This window comes from Equus quagga, chromosome 1, assembly GCF_021613505.1.
Source record: "Equus quagga isolate Etosha38 chromosome 1, UCLA_HA_Equagga_1.0, whole genome shotgun sequence".
Classification (NCBI taxonomy): Eukaryota; Metazoa; Chordata; class Mammalia; order Perissodactyla; family Equidae; genus Equus; species Equus quagga.
In genome coordinates this window covers 143,356,008-143,378,931 of record NC_060267.1, presented here as the reverse complement: position 1 = coordinate 143,378,931, position 22,924 = coordinate 143,356,008, and the positions used below count along the sequence as shown (strand labels likewise).

The window sequence follows — 22,924 nt, the reverse complement described above, 5'->3', positions numbered from 1 at the left end:
TTTTATTTACCAGTTTTTATCCCCAAAATCAGCTTCCAACTTTGAAGATTGCATTGCACTTCTTTAACTTAATTTTTCCTTATTACTAGTGAGCTTAAATGTGTTTGGTGAAATTAACACTGGGCATCTGTCTTTGTGTTGCTGTAAATGAAATGCCTACTCAAGTCCTCTGCACATTTTTCTCTTGGGATATCTATCTATTTCTGAAGGATTTATACGACCTCTTTATATGCATCACTTCCTTACAGACATTGTGCCTCAAAATGAATAAGTTCTGGAACTCCAAAAATGATGGGTTATTATTGCCTTCCCATCAATTTCTTACATGATAAATGAGATGTCTAAATATGAAATCATAATAAAATTCTGATGTGTTTTGACCTGGTTCGAATGATTAACCTTTAGAGCTGGTTCTAAAAGTCCAATTACTAAGACTCGCTTTCCTCATTGAAGCACATAAAAACTCGACCATTAATTATAGAAAAATATTGTTATCCTCCATTTTTAAATCCAGGCAAGTATACCAGAAACAGAGAATAAAGCACACCCTAAAAAAACTTTATTAGCTAGACTTTGCTTTTGGCATGACCCATTTTTCACAGTTGCATATCCAATGCTTTCTTCTATCCCTCTAACTCCCACTTCCTCTTTTTCTTCTATCAGTCTGTCCCACTGCCCTAGACTTGTTTTGTGAAACAAGTGACATGAATTCATATTAAAGCCTTACTATTTGAAAGAAGGCTTGAAAAGAGGACCATAAGAATGTGGGAGTTTGGGTCATCAATGGATGAGGATGAATTTTTGGAGAAGTTGCTTTCTGATACCACTCATATCCCACCACATAAGTGAATGTTTACCCTTTCCAACTTAGAGCAGGCAGCTGTGGTCAACAATAAAATGCTATTACAAAAGCATGTTGCTATATTACAACCACTTTAAGACAAAAGTATAAGAAGTAATGGGAGAAAATAGACCTGCAGTTCTGGGACCTTTCTTTCCTACAGCTATCCAAATCCAAACATCGAACGTCAGAGTCCTGGGGACTTTGCTGTTAAAAAAGGTAACAACGCTGTAGCTTCTATTCTGACCGCTCAGAGGTTTTCGTACTCACTCCTGCTGTTGGAGTCCTAGGGCTGGGTTTTTAGATATTACAGTTACTACGAGTATAGCAATTTTCCAGAAACACAGAAGTCTCTGAGCAATGCTGGCTGCCCTTTTGTAGCCTTTCTTATCAATCAAAGGTAGAGGATGGGCTGTTTCAGGAATATAGGGGGCCCAGGGAAGGGCACGGCAAACCTTGCTAAGAAGAGGTCAACTTCTAGAGAGAAATCCAGATGATACGATTTTAAAGCTAGTGAGCTGGTGAGCCACCACCATTACCACCGCTAGGACGAGCTGGCTTGACCAGGGCCGGACACCAGGGGTGCAGAAAAACTGGACAAATTTGTACTTGAACCTACGTCTTACAAGACTTAATCTATTCTCAGTTACATTGAGGAAAGGTGGAAAATATACTACATTTGTTAGCACTTTGCCTCCTTTCCTGCACAAATATTAATTGAACCCCTTTTTTAATTGAATCCCTTCTCTGTACTAAGCCCAAAAGTGAAGCAAATAAACATGACTCCTGCCTTCCTGGGGCTTACAGTCTAGTGGGAGAGACAGAGACATAAACAAGTTATTTTGGTACCATTTAATAACAAGTGTTAGGACTGAGGAAGCTGAGGATGCTGTTGGACCTAGGGACAGAGGCAATCCAACCTAGTTTGGATGGGCTAAGTGGGCTTTCTGAAAGAAGCGACATCTAAGCCAAGACCTGAAAGCTGAGGAAGAGTCAAACACATGAAAGGAGGAAGAGCATGTTCTAGGCAGAGGTCAGGGAAATCATGGCATGTTTAAAAGAGCGAAAAAGTTGGGGTGCAGAACAGAGTAGGACAAGGAGAATCGAGAGATGAGCCTGGGACCATAACAAAGTGTCAGATCATATATGGTTTTGTAAAACTGTTAAGAAGCTGGAGTTGATCCAAGAGTAGGGAGGAATCATTAGAGGATTTTAAGTCAAGGTGTGACAAGGTGACTTTTGCATTTTAGAAAGAGCACTCTGCATCCACTGCAGAGAAGACAGCGGAGGGGGCAAGCCCAGGCAGAAATCCTGAGTAGAAGGTTACAGCGGCCGTACAAGCACAAGATGACATTGAAGGCCTTCATGATGGAGTCTGTGGGAATGAAGAAAAAATGACAGTCGTGATGAATTTGGGTGGCTTAATGGTATGGGGTAGGATAGTGAAGGAAAAGAAGAGGCAAGGATTATGCCCGTATTCTCAACTTAGGCAACTGAATGGAAGTTAGTTTCATTCCCTGACAAACAGAACACAAGAGGAGGAACTCAAGAGGAGGTGATTATGAGTTTGTTTTAACCCCACTGAATCTCAGGTGTTTAAGGTGCATCCAGTGAAAATGTCCAGTAGACAGACAGGCGGTGGCTAATCGGAAAGAGGGGTACCCCTATTAAATGAGGTGCTGACTCCTTAGAGCAGCCACTGAATATAAAACTAATAAGATGCCCCATATCTTGGGTGTGACTTGCAAATTGACTACTTACTACCTCTGGGATCCATCACCATAAACCATATTCACCATAAACCACTACCTATATTTCATGCCACTGACTGTAAGCCAACCGGCAAGGGAAAGAACAGACAAGTCCAAGTCCACTACTACTTAAAGAGAAAAATCTGCTCAGTTATTTCTTCAGATGAAAAAAAATTAGAAAATGAAAAACAAATTGGTTTTTTCGGTACTTTGTGGTCCCTAATTTATTTTTAAAATTTTCACAGTGATCTCAGAAACACAAATGGATTAAGCATCATGTAGACATAGACAAAATGTTGTTACTGGCAGAGTCCTTAAGTGTTCATGTGATGGCTCAGTCCCCTAGTCATGGAGCACAGAAAGAGTTCACATTCTGATGTTAGGCGAGGACTGTGATCTTTTCAATGGCCACGAAAGGCGTGGCTAGGATGAGACATATAAACCAGCCTAAATACTGGAATATTTGACATACAATAAAGAAAAATGTTTTTAAAAATCTCTCATAAATTTGAAAATACTTACTTTAATTGAGGGAGAAGGAGGCGGTAGCATAATTTCTTATAGCTATTAATTATCTAGTTACAAAACTCATCCAGGATGTATAGCCTGGCTTTCCATTTTCTCTTCTTAAGAAATAAAATATTTAGGTCAAACAATTACCTTGCTTTCTTTTCTCTTCAGGATACATGGTCAACTTATTACATCTTTTATTAGCCATATCTTACACTGTGGTTACCAACTGAGGGTTCAAAGATCCCCTTGAAATTGTGAATTGTGTGCAGAACTTTGCACATAAGTGAGTCTAGACATTTTTCTGGGACAAGAATCTAGAATCATCAGATTCTCTAAGAAATTCACACTCAAAACAGACTAAGAATCACGTCTCAAACCCGCATTTCACTACGATTCTCCTACAGTGGACGGTATAAATACAGGTCATAAATTATGGGTTGACAGTTTTCATATTCTTCTAAGGATAAGTATGTTTACTTTCATGGGACCGTATTTGGAAAAGAATCTCAAAAGCTAACAAGTTCGTTCTCCTGCCTTTAGGCAAAATACCTCCAAAATGATCCAAGGCAGAAGAAAACCAAAAGTCTGATTATTTTTCCCTGTGGGAAAGCAATTCCAGCACCTCATTCTGTAACCTATTACATTTTTTAACAACCACTGTAAAACTTATCTTTGATCTGTATGTGCTCTAGTTTAGGCCCTCAATAGCCTTATTACTATTTTTCTTTACTTTATACACAGCTATAAATGTGTGTTAACTTTTCCAGAGAAGACATATTGCAATGTTCTTGTCACAGACCATTTTTAAACCTAAAGACTCCAGTGATAAATGTGCATGTACACAACGCAGCTCACACACATTAGGCAGACGTCTGGTCAATATACTAAAACTGAAGTGCAATCAAGTTACTAGCAACAGGAGTTCAGAGCCCGAAAATACTAGGAAAAATCTCTCAGAAAATACGCTGCAACAAGAAGGGGCTCTCCTGCTGTTTCGGGTGGCTGCACTGTCAGTCAGAGTGTGGATATAATTGCATTTGATGGAGATCTGACTTAACCACACGCTCAGAAGGTGTGGGCCCTCAGCAACCCTCACCCTAGCCTGGCCTGTGGTCACGGTCCCATTGCCCTCCCCAATGAAGACTGCGCAGCCCGGGCTTCCCACGTGAACTGGCAATCCAGCTCCTGCTACCTGACTGTCTCATGCATAGGTTTGTCTTCTGTGGTTTCTGCTTTCTGACTGGACCCCGACTGATACAATCATGTCTTATTCTTTGATTGTACAGATTGATAGTATTTGCTAACAGTACATCTTTGATTGTTTCCATTTTTCCTTCTAGTTTAATTGTATTATGGTTAAAGAATGTGTTCTATACCATTCCTACTAAATGGAATTTATTAATATTCTTTTAATATAATGCATAGTCAACTTTTTTAAGTGTTCCTGGAAAACTGAAAAAAAGGTGCAGTCTCTATTTTCAGGATACAGAGATGGATATATTTCTACTAGATCAATCTTATTAAAGTTTTTATATCCTCTATACCAGGAGTCAACAAACTCCTTTTGTAAGAGTCAGATAGTAAATAATATAGGCCTGTGGGCTACAACGTCTCTGCTGTAACTCCTCAACTCTACCATTCAGGTGCAAAAGCAGCCATAGACCATATGTAAACTAAGTGTCTGTGTGGCTATGTTAAATATAACTTTATTTTCAAAAATAGGCAGTAGGGTCGGGGCTGGCCCCGTGGCCGAGTGGTTAAGTTCGTGCGCTCTGCTGCAGGCGGACCAGTGTTTCGTTAGTTCGAATCCTGGGCGCGGACATGGCACTGCTCATCAGACCATGCTGAGGCAGCGTCCCACATGCCACAACTAGAAGAACCCACAACGAAGAATACACAACTATGTACCGGGGGGCTTTGGGGAGAAAAAGGAAAAAATAAAATCTTTAAAAAAAAAAAAAAAATAGGCAGTAGGCTGGATTTAGCTCACAGGCCCTAGTTTGTCAACTCTTGCTTTATATCATTCTTTTCATCCATGAGACCTGCCAATCAATGAGAATGCAATGTTAAATCTCTCAATACTAATGTGTTCTTTGGATTTCTCCCTGTATGTTTTTGGTCCTTCTTGGTTTATATAGTTCTATGCTCTGATATTTGTCACAAAAAGGTTCCCAGTTATTATATCTTCCTGTGGATTTTATTCCTTACCATTGTAGAATCCTTCTCCTTCTCCTGTTGAAGATTTTTTTATGCATTAAATCTTACATTTAATATAGGAAAACATTTAGAAAGAAAATATAAAATAAACCAATAATATTAAGACCAAAGATAAGTTTAACAACAAATCCAATTGGAATAAATCCACCTATTAAAATAAAACATATCTGAGAATATGGCAAACACCAAAACCACATCTATAAGATATATATGTAAAATAGAGTGCCCTACAAGTTTTACCTATAGTGAATTCTTCATCTGTCTTTTTTTTTTTTTTAATGTGAGCCACTGCCACAGCCTGGTCACTGACAGATGAGTGGTGTGGTTCCACACCCAAGCAACCAAACGCCGGCTGCTGAAGCAGAGTGCCCTGAACTTTAACCACTAGGCCATTAGGGCTGACCCTCATCTGTCTTCCTTAAGATATTTTTCTTTTTTAATCTCATTTGCTATAAATATAATTATTATCCTACATATCATATAGTGCATCAGTTTATATATATATATATATATATATATATATAAACTGATTATATATATATATAAACTGATATATATTATATATATATATATAATATATTTAACAGGTCCATTTTAAGTCTTTTACATAAAAGAGCATGCAGTTTGTGTTGGTCTTTCCTCTTTGTTCACTGCAGCCTCATCTGTTTCCTACCCGTAGCCTGTGAGAGAGCTGGCTGCCAGGTTTCAGCCCTCATGCTCCGAGCTAGAGAAGTTAGTCAGTGTTGCTATTTTCCCTGTAACGTCATGCAAAGTTCTACACTAAAGATCCTTCCACTCTGTCAGGGGCATGTTCAGTTCCCTGGGGTTTTGGGTTGTCTCCTCACTTCATTGCGAGCCCATCACCACTTTTTTGTGACTGCTCTATTCCATATATGCTATTATTCAGTATAACACAGTACTGATTGATTTTTTTCCCCTTTTCCTTTCCCACTTAGTTAAACAAAACCTTTATTTGCCGAACACAATTAAGTTTATAGAATTATTCATCCCTCCCTCTGAGCCACAGGGCAGAAAAAGACAAACCCTAGCAGCCTTTAGAGCTGTTTGTCTGCCCCTGTGAATGGGTGGAAACCAAAAATGACACACCCCCTCGAGTTACTTGCACCCCTAGTCCTAGGATCCACAAATCTAGAGAGGTTTTCTGGAGGCTTTATGGAATTTCACCAACCGACCCTCTGACTGACTGCTTTGTCCAAGAGTGGGAGTCATGTGTCTCTACGTTGGGTCATCTTTAAGTTTAGTGAAAACTATTTCTGTTGGTCCAAACTCCAAGTTTCTGCTGGGCTTTTTTCATATATTCAGTGGTCTTGTGTAGTCTTACCAGTTTGTATTTAATTTCGCTTATTTCATTCTATTTCTGTGGAGATTGAGGGGAGTATGCTTTAGGTCTGTGTCTGTGACTCTGCATTTCCAGGGAGTCCTGCATGCCAACCATAACTCTAAAATATCTTTTCAAAAGAGAATTGATTCCCATAATGGATTTTGTCTCTCTTCTTGAAATTCATTTCTTGAATTTTTTTACCTTACATTCATTAAGAAGGATTTGAGATTCTGCTTCACTTAAATATCTATTTAAATGAATGATAAGCCACCTGGTCTTAAATTAAAGTAAAAATGCAGTATTTCCAGGCCAAATAATCTTCTGAAATTTCTTTTGGTTCTAATTTTAAAAGCAATTAAAATAGCACAGAAACTTAAAACATCATGAAATTCAAATAAAATTACTTCAATGTCAGCAATGTTCTGATAGACACACAAAGAGGTGAGCTCTTACCAGTGGAATGAGCAGGCTGATGAGGTCTGTCAGAGGTTTGCTGAGCAGCAGCAGGTCTTCTGCAGCCTGAGTGTCCCCTCCTGACCCAGACTTCTGTGCCTGGAACATGGCAAGAGAAAGAAAGAAGCGTCTTGGAAATCAGTCAGCTTTGGCCACAGGAGATAGGTCCACTCAGTCTAGCAGGTAAAGGAGGCAGAGGAAGCATTTCACCTCGGTTCCCTGAGGAGAAGTTATGCTCGTTCTAACATGACAAAGAGCGCATACGCTGCCACTGCCCCCAGCTCCAGAGGCAGACTGGGTGGTCCACAGATAGAGCAATAACAAGGGCTGTCGTTGGAGGGATGATGGTGATTTTCGCATACCACAGTTGGTATAAGCACTTTCTTTCCAACCATCCTGAGACTAGGTGCTCTTACCCCTATTTTTCAGGTGAGAAAACTGAAGTTCAGAGAAGTAGTTTGTCTAAAGTACCACAGATAATGGGTGACAAAGCTGGAAGATAAATCCAGGCTCTATGACCCCAAATCACACATGCTCATCTCTCCTGAGCATTTTTTGCACACTATATGAAGCATACCAAGTGCATTCTGCTATGCTTTCCTTCTCTGTATGCACACACATGCTCAAATAACATCTAGAATATTAGTCCAACATAGTACTGCTTGAAGAGGCTTCAGATATGGGTCTACATTGCTTAGGAAGCATGGGCTTAAACCGCAATGGAAATAAGAAATGAGAAGTGACTGGCTTTAATTTTAAGTGTGTCTTCTCTGGGGAGTTTTACAGAACCGTCTAGTTCCAGAGAAGATTTTTATCATAGAGATGAATAGTTTTATATTGAAAACAGGCACTGATTGTTTACTGTGTTTGCTATACTATATACACATTTCATTCTCATATTTCCTCTCTGTTTTTAATTTCACTCAGAAGAAACAAAACTACTTGTAGGTAAGGACCTTTGCCAGAGCCTTTAGAGCAGGCTGCAGCCTGCCCTGCCTCGGGTCACGACGCTGGACTCCAGGGCCCTTCTCATGAATGCCAAGTTTCCTTCCGTACTTCAGGCCTGTGGAGAGAATCTGAATTGCCTGCTTTGGTTCAGAAAGACTAGGTTGAAAATCAGACACCTGCCTTTTAACAACTTGCACCTCTCCAGAGCCAAGGAGAACAGTGGTAATCATTAGCATCAAGCTTCCCTTTCTCCTCTCCCCACCTTCCTCCCCAACCCCCACCGCGGAGCTTCCTGACTGACTTTATCAGAAAGATAGAATTTCCTCCCAGAAAACAAATGGGTAGCACTATCCTAGAGGTCTGAACCTTTCTGAATCTTGGCTATTGATTCCCACCTTCGCAAGCATGATGTGAGATAGAATATTGGCCTTTTCAGATTAGCCCATTATCCTTTAGAGCAGACTGATTCTCTCTTGGGAAAGAGAAGGCAGCCTTGCAAACCAGCACCTAGGCAGTGAGGGGCATGCTCCCACTGCTTCCTTTCCAAACATGTGTAAACAAGCAGATGGGGCCACAAGAACAAGCACAGGCTATGGGCCTATCCCTACAAGGATATCCAGTGGTCCTCTAGATCCTCCAAGATCCACATTGTCATTGGCTGTTGTCACCAAGAAACACCTAGTTTCTTGCCCATCAGTATTCAAGTACCACCTTCTTGCAAAGATGACAAGAATTCCAGAAAAGGGAATGCTGCAGCTTTGTACAACAGGGAGATTCACACTAGGAATGCATTAGAAATTCAACTCTCACAAAAATATGGGCCCACAATGGAAGCTCTGTGCACCGAAGGGATGGATGCAGGAGGAAATAGAGAAGCTGAGAGGCAAGCGAAGATGGTGGACTGAGCTGGGGGGTAGCAGTAGGGTTTGAGAGAAGTGGTTGGATTTGTTAGCTATTTAAGGTAAAAATCTACATTATTTGGTGACAGAGCAGACGTGGAATATGAAAAAGGGAAATTTTAAGGATGACTCCCAAGTTTGCACAACAAGATGAGACAGGCAGGGCTTACTGGTAGGAAAATGGTTTTGGGAGGTGAATCCTGAATTCAGCTTTGGACGTGTTGAATTTGAGGCGACTATGCGGCATTCTAGCGGTCATGTGGAGGAAGCTGTTGGATATATAAGTATGGATCTCAGAGGAGAACTCTGAGTAGAAATATAAATTTAATAGACCAAAACATATAAAACCTCGGAATGTCAACTTATGAGCCATATTTAATATTAAATGGCAATACAGCATTACCCAAAATGAGATAAAGGAATGCAGCTATATTCTCAGCATCAAAAAATTAAAAAAGCAAAGGAGAATACAATTCTACTACATTTAGCATTGCTACATGAGTCGAGCGCACAGGGGTACGTACTCAGCAGAGCTTTGACAGTAAACACAGAGGTAAGGCATCTGTAGCAAAGAAGAGACAGTCAATTCCTCGTGCAGCTGCTGTTTGATGTCCCAAGCAGGTTTAAACACACAACGGAGCACAAGTTGCTATGGTGTGGCCCAGACCAATTCAATTCAATACTCACTGTGCTCCACAAACACCATCACACACACGCTCATGATCCACAGCTGATATGACTCAGTTCATACGCTATAGGACCTCAGGTTTAATTAAAAGGTTGACAAGCTCTCAAATAATTGTGCTAAAGGCAGCATGTGAAAACAGCTATTGAGGTGGAAACAGAGTTTGAGTGGCGGGGGAAGTAGGAGAAGGTAACATTGACTTCACCATGTGGACGGTGGGGATGAGTCTACAGGGAATAATGTGGGCAGCAGGTGTTTCAGGTGCTGGGAGTCTGATGTGGAAAGACACAGCAGTGATAAGGTGCAGCATCCATCTGGAAAATGCCAAGGCAACCATTTGGTGTGGGAATGGGCAGCATGGAAGACTAGCAGACGACGCTGGAAAGGCATCCAGGGGCCAGATCATACAAGGCCTATAATGTCTTGCCAAGGAGTTAGAAAATTCTATCATAGATAATGAGATGTCATTTAAGTTTTCAAAGGAAGGGAGAGACATGATGAAGACTACGGGCTGTGACAGAAAAATCTCACTTGCATTCAATTACCAGACAAAGGGTAGCTCATGAGGAAGAACAACAAAGGGAAAGACATGGAGGAGTCAAAGTGGATGATTCCAAGAGATACTAAAACAAAGAGTACGGCTCCTATCATGGAAAGCCTTTACGTGTGTGTGAGACTAAGGAGGACTCAGTAGCTACATTTCAGTTTTTCGGCAATACCAACACATGTGCAAATGAACAGTAGTTTAACTGTCCTCGCATCAGGGGAGCAGTCTATCAAGCTCCCCCATCACTTCAGGAATGACAGACAAAGCCCAGATTGGGAAGTCAGCTGACCTGGATTTTAACACTCCATATGTGACTTCCCCAACCCCAAAGCTGGGTTAGGTTCTCCCCTCCCATATTCACTCTGCAGCATCCTGTACCTTTCAAGGGTTGATTCTCACAAATGTAACGAAATGATGTTTCACTTCACTACCTGTGTCCTGACGGTCTTCCCTATCAAACTGTAAGCTCACTGAGAGCTAACACCCCTCCTCTCTTGAGCCCTGCTGAAATCACAGGTGCCTGGCCCTGTGCCAGGCTCATAAGTGTAAAATAACACCATAAATTAATCTCTTAAGCCTGCTAGGAGTCAGTTTAGTCAGGAAATATGAACTGAGTGCCCTCCCATGCACCGAGACACAGAAATGAGGAAGTCTTGGTCCACAGGAAGCGCCCTGGAAACAGGAAGGCGAGGTGAGCTCCTTTCTTCTTCTTGTTATTAATGACATAACAACCATTTACTGCTTACCTTCCCTGTACCAGGCGTATGTAAAGCACTTTCTATTTATATATATGCACATATATTTTACTCTTTAAGTTTCATGACAACCTGCAGAGTAGTTATTATCACATCTACTTTACAGATGAGCAAACTGATACTAAGACAGGTGAAGTAACCTGCTCAGGATCGTACAGGTAGCAAGTCGTGCGGCTAGCATTTGAATCCAAGGTATTTCAGCCTGTAAGGCCCATGTGCCCCCACCACACCAGTGAGTCTGGAGCATGTATTTGTTTCTGCTTCCACATTCACACACAGTCCTCAAGGGGTTAATTTAAACCAGGCAGGTTGGAGGCAGGGACTGAACTCCCCTCCCTGGTACACATTCCTGCCTCATATCACTCTCCTCCCTGAAAACGAAAAGTGCTTCATAAATCTAAACATTATTATCATGTTAAACACTGGCAACCCTCAATTCTTCTAATTTAGAGAAGTTTCTGATGAAGTAGACAGAGGTTTTGAATGCAGAAGAATGCCCAGTGTGGAGCATGTTTATAAATGGAAGAGGTTACTTATGGTTTGGAAAGTACTTATCGCTCAGTGTTCTAGGAAAATGTGTCTTTCAAGCACACTCCACTTCCTTTCCCAACTCTTTCCCCTAATTCAGCCTCAAGGACTCTATGACTTTTAGATAGACACCAGCTATCATGGAGATCCAAGTAGGCAGTCAAGGTCAAAATCAATACATGGCAGATATTACAGGGGAGCAATTAGAAAGATGATAGTGGTAAAATATACAGTGGTGCTGAAGAAAATGAAAAAAAAGTGATCTATTGGTTACACTAGCAAATTGAAAAAAGAGAATTAGAAGATATTTTGTATTAAGGAGTTTTCTTTTAAACACCCTTGAATATCTACCTAATCACTTGTAATAAAAGAGGATTTCTACTGTGTCTGGAATTTTTAAACTTCTGATCCTTTTTATCTCCAATCTACATAATCTTTTACAGAGTGATACCATCAAAGCATCTTACAAGAGTAACTATCGACTATATCTTTAAGAATTATAGAAAACTACCACTGTGGAAATTGAAATAAGAAAGAATGTTCTCTAAAGAGACACTTACCAGAAAAGAGGAAAAATTAAGAGAAATCCATAATTCAGGATTCCAAAGGACTTAGCAATGGTTTACTGTTAATTTAGAATTATTATAGATGAGCAAATAAAAACAACTAGGTGGTTCAAAGGCCATTTTCATTTACTGGCTTTACAAGTTTGGGTTAAACACTTACCCACTATCATGGCTGTTTAGAGAATCTTGGAATTATTTATTAAACCACACCAGACAACCTAATACTTGACTGGCTTAACTGTGGGTAAAAGATACCAGTTATCATAATGATGAATAACAGAGACTGAGCCAGAGTCTAGGGATTCACTCTTGGCTCTGCTACCAAAATTCTTGGCTGAGTATCAAAAACAGTTTGGTTTCAACTTTAGCTTCTGCATCTATCCAAGCCAGGATGCTACCATTTGATATACATCTCCTGCGATTTTACCAGGATTCTAAATAGAACAATGAATTTATATTGGCTGTGTGCTTTCACATGACCTAAGTATCAGTTGACTTGGTTAGAGAGAGCATTAAATGAAATAGGCATAGAGAGGCACCTAACATGGAAAGTACTCAATAAACCCATATGCCTTTCCTTCCTTAGGGCATGATGCTAAGTAAATCCAGGAGACAGTTTTGGGCAAACTGACTTTTCCATAACCACTGAATACATTTCTAGTCCTCAAAACCACCTTGCAATTCCATGTTATTGATCATGAAAGCAAGTGAGAGAGTTTGTGTTGCATATGTGTGTATATGTGTGTATATCTATGTGTATACAAACACATACATGTACGTATGTGTGTGTGTGTGCATGTGTGCCTAAAATCTCAATCCACTGTTCCTAGCAAGCTGATCCATTCTGTTGCGGGCGGGAAGGAGCTCCATCTCAGGACAGGAAGACTGCACACTGCCTGGCCAACCCTGGGGTGCATGTAAGGCAAATGATCTCCTTGGTCAGCAGTAGCTCCCCAGTAAGCACTCGCTAAGTCTTTGCTTAGGCCTCTCCTGCTTTCCTTTCAGACTTTGTGATCAAATAATCTGTTCTTGACACGGGTCACTCAAAGATGGCTTACTTGGTACTCTATAGAATCATATGCTGTTTTTCAAAAATAAAGACACAGAGGAAGATTAGAAAGAAGAGAATGAAAGGGAAGTGTGACATGGAGTAGAGTTGTTCAAGACACAGGAAAAGATGTCCTCTACCTGCAGAGCCAGCCGTACAATACTTGATGTGTAGGTCAGCATGCCATACAAAATATCAAGCAGCGAAAATAGCAGCGCGGCAGCCATCTCGTTGTTTTTATTGTCCACGTCCAAGCATAGTGTGGCAGTTTCGGTGAACAAGTTACAGACATGATGGACCAGGCCTGAGGGTAAAAAGGAAAGGGGTAAAATATTCATCATAAATTATAAAAATAACGTGTCATATGAACCCAACAGAGCAGGCATTCGTATTCTATGTTGCATAAATTCCAGGCAGTCCTCCAACTATACTCTGTACCAGACACATTTGAGAAAGTTTTTAAAAATGCAGATGTCCAGCCTCACTCCCAGACTCTGCTCTCAGGACCCTGGGATGGGGCCTAAAAATATACTGTTAAACAAGCTCCCCGGGAGATTTTGATGCAATAGTCCCCCAAATTCCACTTGGAGAAACACTACCCTACATAGACAGGCTTCAGAGGGATGGAAGGCTCCCTGACACTGGAAGGGAATATGTTACATATGAACATCCTGTCCCCAGGTTCTAGGTTTGAAGGCACAGTTCTTCATGGTATGGATCAGGGATCACAGGTGAACCCAGGGGTCTATCAAGGGTCTACAAGTAATTGGGTCATCTCAAGAGGATAAAGGAATAAGGCAACATTTTTCTCATGTATTCCAAAAAGTTTGAAATGTAAGATTAATCATGATTTTAAGAAATCTGAAATTTAGAAATTGCCAGCTTCTATCATTTTGTCTATGCAAACTTCATATTAACAGTGTGGTTGGTCTTCAACACTTTTAGTTTGATGTAGTCTGTAACAAAAAATACATTTTCACATTTAAGGGCATTACTGTTTAAGTTGGCATTTTTATTGTTACCAGTATGTAGCATTAAACTTTAAATTCACGAAAATGATTCAGATGTAAATGTGGTGAAAACACACCATGAATATGTTATAAACCTAAATGGTAAACAGGACCGTCAGCATCAGTAGATCATCAGAATATTCTACAAGAAGTGAATCTTCAAAGACAAATATTTTACACAAGAAGATGAAAAAAAAGCATGGTAAGGAAGTATGACATGTATTGTAAGCTGGATTTTATTGGACCTGCAATCCATTTGTCCCTAGTCCCCAGATGATCAATTGGAGAGAAACTCTGCCAAGCACAGCCATCCAATCTTTGGTATCTCTTCCAAACAGTGCACACTGTCATTTCCAGGAAACCAATCTAGTTTTCCTAGACAAGTGCAAAGTAATTCAAAGTAATTCTTAGAGTACAAAAGTAATTAATTTTGTCACTAAAGGCAGAGAGAAACCATAATTACAGAAGCATCATTCAAAGTTGTAATCCTTGTCGTAAAAACAAGTATAAGTCACAAAGCCAAAGATAAATATACTTGAAGGGAAAGCAGAATGAATTATTGTCAAAATTTCTTTATCAAATGACAACGTTTGATAGTACATATCATCAATGACACATAGTACAGAAAAGCAATTATTATGACACGTGCATTACACCAGCAGGCATTCTCCTCAGAGCCAGAATGCATCACTCAAGTGCATGCTATGCATCAGCACTCGGCATTCGTGAGCTGCAGATAGGGTAGAAAGGCTTTAAAACAGAGTATTTGGTAAACACATGCTGTAAGAGAAGATGTTTGCCTTTTGGGGGTTCATGATTCCTTTGTGACACATCATGTAGATGGTGAGGGGTGCGGGGGGATGAAAACTGGTGAAGTCCAGTATATGAACAGCAGAGAAGGACACGGCTCTTCAGAAAGTGGAGGTGGACCCCTGAGCTTCCATCTACATGCTGCTGGACTCAGACTAAACGGCTGGTGAGCAACAGTGTTCTTCCTAATCTTCATTCAGTCTTCAAGGAAGGATGCAATCAATGGATGCAGTCACATCCCTGCTGGGAAGGAAAGTCCTTCCAGCCTGCTGTGTGAAAAACAGGCGGCAAATGCCAAGCTCTGACCTTACACACTGAAGTCACCAGTGTCAGGGAAGGTGCTCTTATGAGATTAGAAATGAAGTATGACATAAAACTATTTCTTCACAACAGTGATAATGCCAGCAAAGCCCATTAATATGATGTCAAGTGGCCTATCTCAGGCATAAATTCAGTGCTCTTCATAGCCAGAACTTTCACTTCAGGGTCAAAATACATGTTTTTCTTGTTTAAATTTTTATTATGAAAACAAAGAAAGTCATGAGATGGTTCAGTAAAATGAATCCCTATCACCCTCCTCAACAATTATCAACATTTTGCCAATCTTGTTTAATCTATCCTCATTTTTTTTCACTATTTTATAGCAAATACCAGACATCATCTTATTTCTCCTGTAAATACTTCTGTGTAGTCTAACAGATAAAGGCTCTTTTAACATAACCACTATGCCATTACCACTTAATAAAACTAACATACTTCTTAACATACTCAGTACATAGTCTGTGTCCAAAAGTCAACTGTCTCAAAACTATCTTTTTAATAACTAGTTTGTTTAAATCAGGATACAAACCAGGCCCGTGCATTCCATTTGGCTGCAGATCTTAAGTCTCCTCAATCCCTAACAGTCCTTTCCCCACCCACAATTTTTCATGCCATTTTATTTGTTGGAGAAATTAGAACATTCTTCCCATAGATTTTCTTGCGGTGTTGTTCCTACATCCCTGCATTTCCTATAAACTGGTAATTAGACCAAAAGACTAGACTTAATTCAGGTTCAATTACTTTGGCAATAATACTGGGGGCTGGGGGCTCTGTATTTCCTATTGCATTATATCTAGAAAGATATACCGCCTAGCTGGTCCACTCTTAATGATGTTAAAACTAGTCCATGAATTCAGGGGTTGTTAGCCCAACCCATCCATTATAAAGTTCCCCATCAAATGTTATCTACTAATGACCATTGTCTAATCCCATTATTTCATTAGATATGGCAATATGGTTATTTTCAAATTCTGTCATTCCTTCTGTATTTTTCCGCTGATTTTCTTATATAAAGAATGCTGCTTTATTAACTTATTTGGTTATCATAAAATATGACTTGTAAAGGAAAGGCAAGATAAATGTTTGATAAATGTTTCTTTCTTGTCATTTACCAGTTTCAGAACAATGATTTTGGAGTGCTTGCAACTATCAAATGTAACTAAGGTAGGGTGGGTAGCAAAGCCACAAAGTATCAAAGGTTACTAATGAGTTCATTTTTCAGCATCATTGTAAATATAATGAGTTTTTAGTATGTTTTACGGATTTCAATTGATTTTAATAATTATTCTTTTTTATACTCAACTTGTGCTATATTTAGCCACTGAGAGTCCGTTAAAAGTGTCCTACCTTCTGCTATGACAGTATGTCCTAAGTTCATCTTACAAATTCCTGCCTCAGACTAGGCATTAGCTACTTCACAGGAGTCCTAATTTCTTTTAATGAGAAACGGTATTTAGAGACATGGTCTAAGGCACCAGGAATGCTCATGGCTACTGGGTCATTGATTCAGTGGATAGAGATAAGAAGCATACATCTTTTAAACACAGAAAAATAATGAGTTCAGACAAATATTTCCAATTCTAGAGTCCAGAAATAGACTATCACTTATAAGGTCAAATGATTTTCAACAAGAGAATTCTTTAGAAAAAGAAAAATTCTTTTCAACAAAAGAGGATGGAAAAACTGATTACCCATATGGGGAGAAAACAGATCCTTGACCATTATCTCACACAATATGCAAAAATTAATTTCAGATGAATCATAGATCTAAACATAAAAGCTAAAATTATAAGAGTTCTGGAAGAAAATGTAAGAGAAGATCTTTGCAACTAGGAGGTAGGGAAGGTTTCTTATACTCAAAAAACAATGATCATTTAAAAATGGATAAATTAGACTTCATCAAAAATTAAAACTTTTGCAAATCAAAAAGCACTACTAAGAAATAGACAAGCCAAAGATTAGGAGAAACTATTTATGACGTACATATCTGATAAAGAATTTATATCCAGAATATATAAACAATCCCTACAACTCAATAATAAAAAGATAAATAATCCAATTTTTAAAATGGGTAAAAGACAAAGTTCACAAAAGATATATGTCAATAAGCATGTGAAATGTGTTGAACATCATTAGTCATCAACAAAATGCAAATTAAAATGACAATGAGATACCACCACACACAAACAGGAATAATTACAGTGAAAAAAACTGACAATACCCAATGTTGGTAAGGATGTGGAGTGATCACAACTTACATACATTGCTGATGAAAAATGGTGGTAGTTTTTTATAAATTTAAATACACATTTACCATATTACCTAGCTGTTCCATTCTTAGGTATTTATCCAAGTAAAATGAAAACATATATCCACATAAAGACTCACTAGACCTTTATTCAAAACAGCCCAAAGCTAGAAATAGCCCAGGTGTCCATCTATAGGAGAATGGATAAACAAATTGAGATATATTCATACAACAGAATACTACTCAGCAATAAAAAGGAATGAACCACTGAATCCCACAACAGCATGGTTGAACCTCAAAAACAATGAGATGAGAGACAGATGCCAGAAACAAAAGAGGTTTATAAACTCAGTTGTAGAAATACACTTAAAGAACACTTGTCTGTGTTGATTGAGATCAGAACAGTAGTTGCTTCCAAGGGAGGGAAAGGACAGAAGCTTCTAGGGTGATGGAAATGTTCTACACTTTAACAGGGTGTTGGTTACAGGAGTGTATGCATTTTTCAAAATGGGTTGAACTGTATATATAAGATTTGTACATTTCACTGCCTGTAAATTATTCCTAAATTAAGAAGTGCAGAGCTAAAGAAACAAATTGAGATAGACTAGAGCAGCATCGGAGGATGATAAATGAGTGGGTGGGTGCTGCCTGTACGGGGATGATAGCAGCGTTTACTGAGTACTTGCTCTGTGCCTGGAACGGGGCCTTTACTTGCCTTTTTACTTTTAATACCTCACCTGAATTCTGTAACAGCTCCAAGACGTAGATGCTGATATCTCCATTTTATACAAGGGAAAACAAAAACTCAGGGTATTTAAGTAACCAGTTCAAGTCACAGAGTAAGTACAAGTCACAGAAGTCATTTGAACCTACATATAACTCCCAAATCTACATACTTTCATCAATATCATGGAGCCTTTAGGAGCAAGCAGTGGGGAATTGAGAGCAGAAGGCCAATGAGGTCATGCCACAACCAAGTGGTGGCGGGAAGCAAGGAGGAGGCAGAAAAATCACTAAACTAGTATGATGTGTAACTTGCTGGCAATGGTGGGGTAGGTCAAAAAGCATCAGTAAGGAATAGGAAAACTATACCATCACTGGAAGAAATGGGCAAGTGAGTTTTGTAGGAACTGTAAGTTAGCTTTTAAAATATGCCAAGTTTGAGATAACATCCAAAAGCCAATGCTCAAGGGCAGTTGGAGATTGAGGCTTAGGAATCAGGCGGCAGTTGAGCTTGAAAAGAGAGAGCTGAGAGGTGACCAAAGAGAGTGGAAAGTTCCCAAAGGAAAGGCAAGACTGAAAGGGGCACAGAGTCAAGGACTAAGGGTTGAGGAAATCCCAGACAGGGGCAGAGATTCATAGAGGAAATGGAGGCAAAGGTGCTGACATAATAGAGAAAGAAGCATGATGTATAATGCCACGGATATCAGGAACGACTAGAACTAAAAAGAAAAAGGGTGTCAAGGATGTCTAACTGACACAGTTCAAAGCCCGAGAAAAGTGCACTGATCGGGTCGTTTCCAGGTCACTGACACCTGTCATTGGTAAAATTTGTTAGGTCTTGTGGCCTGAAGTCAGGCTTCAAGTTGCCAGATCTTCCTCATTGCATTTTCCCACATACTATGTAAGTTTTGACATATTTGTTTCCATGCTGTGTCCAGAATTTCCCCATAGAGGAAGTTAGGAAATACAGTTTCTTGGAAGAAAGGCGGGTTTGCACCTACATTTGCACAAGGCTGACAACACCAGTTGTCCATATCCACCACGGAAGCCAAGGGAGGGACCGTGCGGTTGGTCCCCTCACCTTACCCCAGGGGACTTGAGGATTAGATTGCTGATATTGGCAAAGCTCTGTGAACTGGCTAACAGATGATGCATTTTACTAAAGTGAAGGAATAAATCTAAGAAGGAGACAAAGGGAAGGAAAGGAAGTTAACATTCCCCTGTCTCTGTACTTTTATTCTTCTCCACAGAAAAGTTCTGATCAAGAGAAAGATACTCCATCTCCAAACAGATGGAGTGAAGTTCAAGGATATTGCCAGGGCTATATTCCCCAGAGAGAAAAGTGTCCAAGGGATCAAACTTCCACTAAGAGCATCAGTGACAATACAGCATAGGCAGAGGCCTGCAGCTCTGGGAAAAGCCCAGCCATTCCTTTCTTTGTTGTTTTTTGGGTTTTTTTCCCCCTCCTATCCTGTCTCTCCTCTCTCATCCAGACCCAGTCTGAGATGCAGTAGCTACCTGTGGCTTAGGTCAGCTCTGCTCCAGACCCCCTGGGCAAATGCACAGCCCCTGGCCGTGTCTCCTGCCTCTCTCTGTGGGTGCTAGCTGGCAAGCATCTATGTGCAGGGCAGAGGGAGGCTTTCCTGCATGACAGTGTTAAGATCCAAGACTGAAGTTTCAACACTGAGGCAAATGCACAGGGAAAGCACAGCCAACTCTGTTTTCAGACCAGCAGGTAGACCTAGTATAGGAAATGAGGCTAAAAGCAGCCCTCCATGTTGACCAGCATATTGCTTGCCTGTCATCTCCCTCAGAGATGCTGTCCAAAGACATCTAGCACAGCATTCTAGTATTTCCCAGTCCTCTCGTCAAACACCATCATAACAACCACTCAATACTCCATCCTAACATCTCTAAAAGAAACAAAAATTCATTAAGCCAAAGAATCCAAGAATTATTTTGCATTAATTACAACCAACTCATCAAAAAAATCCAAGAATTATTTTGTACTAATTATAAGCAAATCTCTAAAGGAGTCATCCCCATAAGTTATTTTCAAGTGTTCAATGTTCCAGGAATATTAATGTGCATGAGCTGTTCCCAGCTCCAGTCATTGTGTCCTTATTATATCATTACTTTTTCAAAATGTGTTGGAGTAGAGAGCTAATAGAAGAGTACACTTTGAACTTCTAAGCATTTGAAAGTACTTTATATTTCTATAATTAATTATCTGAATACAATACTCTACATCCCAATGTAACCTCCCAAATAGAGGCTTCCTTCTAGATAATTTTACACTTACATCATACAAGCATGTGGTCATTTTCACTTAAAAGTCAACCTAAACCAACAATCCAGAAGAGGAGTATAAAAGCATCCACAAAATTCAGTGTGGGGAAATTGTTCTTTCCCAAATTCATCAATGCTTAACCACCAAAACCAGAAGTCATACCAAGTCAGCTGAGTTAAAAGTCTGCTTTTAAATAGAAAAACACGGAGGGTGAAAGTGGCAATGCCCGTCCTGGACACACTGACAGAGTAAATGGAGGCACCTGTGAACTGTAGGGCCCTGAGCTATAGCATTCACGTGCACTCAACCTCTTCTGGCAGAATGTTAATGAGCAGCCACGCAACACAGAAATGACCCCACATGAACACATGTCCAAACATCTCTGAGGTTAAAAATTTCAGAACCATCTCAGTGTGGGTTTTTGCCTGTTATTCCAGCCCCGTTAAGTATGTGTCCAACAGGCTTGTACAGGCTGGTATAGGCGCTTTGTAAGAGGCCCTGGGTGTCTTCGTCTGTGCCTGGTACCAGGCCAAGAGTTGCCCTGGCCATCCTCCTCCTCATGCATTTGCACTCCTTCTGCCTTGGAGCTTTCGATTCCCCTCTCATCTAAAACCCTCACCCTCACACTCTGCCTAAACACTAGGGGCCGCAGAGTTTGGCTTTCCCCAGTCAGCAGAGGGGCCCTGAATAAGTTTCACTGAATGAGGATAACTAAGCCAATTCATAACTCTGTGCTCCGCTGAAATAAAGTAACTCATAAAACCTGAAACTGAAAGTACCTCATGGATCACAGCTTGGGGACTTCTCAAATATGACAGATGCAAATGTTTTAATTACATTTTTCTTCCAAAAATCTGAAGGGACTCTGTATTCAGAGCATTCATTCTGAATTACCTTCCTAATAAAACTTTGTATATGAGAGTGTATTAAAAAACTCTCCCAGCTCCCTGCGCCTACAGTGGTCCTTGGATCCTATGACTGGCACAAATGCAGTTTAGCACTTCATTCCACAGATAGAGGAGAAGACAATATTGAATTAATCCAAGTATATAATTTAGTCTGGTCACCTCTTCAAGGGGCTGCAATGCCCTTTTCTGGTTTAAGCAGAGACCTTGAAATTTAGCAACATGTTAAGCTACTTCTATGTGGCCAAAAAGAGGCTCCAGCTGCATACTTAAGACGTAGAAGTTTTGGCTAGAATGAACACAATTATAAAACACCTGAAAGGAAAAGTGTAACACGTAAGGGATTCATGCACTGAAGATACACTACTTTTGATTACTCAGAGATAAAGTAGCTTAGTATTGATTTAAACAAATATATCTGGAACAAATTTTATCAACGAGAATATAAAAAGTAGAAGTAGATGCTAATTCCATACTCAGATCTTAAGATATAATATTGTTTATGACTAATCTAAAAAGTAAATTTTATTAACTCCAAAGTGCATAAACTATCTACCTACCAGGAAACAGATGAGTAACGAACAACTGATCATATATGTGCAACACGCAGGAAAGCACTGGAAGAGAGTCAGGTGGAGGGCAGAGAAGGAAACCCTCTCAGGAAGGAAGGTGGCCCCTCAGCAGCAACACAGCCCACAGTCTGCCCCAAGAGCCTAAAAGCTTTGTCTAAGTCAACTCCGACTTTAACGCAGCACTTGCTGAATTATGAAGGGGCTTTTATGAGCTGGGCACTGGGCTAGAGCACATCCTCATGAGGCCCACATCCCGGAAAATCTTCAATCCTTCCCTTTCTTCCCTCCCCTGCAGTCTGTCTATCTCTGAGATGGGAGGTAAGCATTCAGGAGAAAACATGAATCATTCATTCATTCACTGATTCATTTGCAATATGCTGAGCTTTGGTAATATAAATTTTACAGTGCTAAACAGAAAATGTTGGCTTGGTGCAATGGGCCAGAAAGAGAGATGATTAATTAGGAGGACAGGGAAAGTGCTTGTGGGGAAGGAGGGACTTTAAGTGGACTTTGCAGGACATTTGAGTTTGGATAGGCAGAGAAGAGAGGAGGGGAACACTAGGTTTGGTCAATAAACGTGAGAAAGGTTTGCAGTGGCAGTTTGAACATGCTGTATTCAAACTACTGTCTGAAGGCTAGAATACAGGGCCCCGTGAAGGAGAGCAGCAAGAGGCAAGGGGAGAGAGGCTCTAGTCAGATTCCTAAGGCTCCTAAAGGACAGAAGACCCTTGACTGTATCCTATAGGCAATGCAAAGTGGCAAAGATTTCTCCCAGTGGTTTCTTATTATAAAAGAAATATATACTCATTATAGACATTTTTCATTCTTTCTTATACTCTAAAAATTCAAATAATACAAATATATGTATTTGAATGTAAAATGTATGACATAGACAATAAGAAGTTGACTGACATTCCATTTCCTCAAAACTCACCAGACATAAGTTTGCTGT

At 40.0% G+C, this 22,924-nt stretch overlaps 1 protein-coding gene across 8 annotated transcripts in view; it reads right to left on the bottom strand.

The window, feature by feature from the left end:
* Positions 1 to 22,924, bottom strand: part of ULK4 (unc-51 like kinase 4) — a 512,778-nt gene that overhangs the window by 155,659 nt on the left and 334,195 nt on the right. For all 8 annotated transcript variants that reach the window (XR_006885343.1, XM_046640226.1, XM_046640162.1 and 5 more), the window contains 2 exons: positions 13,234 to 13,397; positions 7,118 to 7,216 (listed from right to left, as the gene is read on the bottom strand). Coding sequence is in view for 7 of the 8 variants with exons in the window: in XM_046640226.1 (XP_046496182.1) it covers positions 7,118 to 7,216; positions 13,234 to 13,397 (263 nt within the window). In the remaining variant the exon portion in view is untranslated. The remainder of the gene's footprint in view (positions 1 to 7,117; positions 7,217 to 13,233; positions 13,398 to 22,924) is intronic.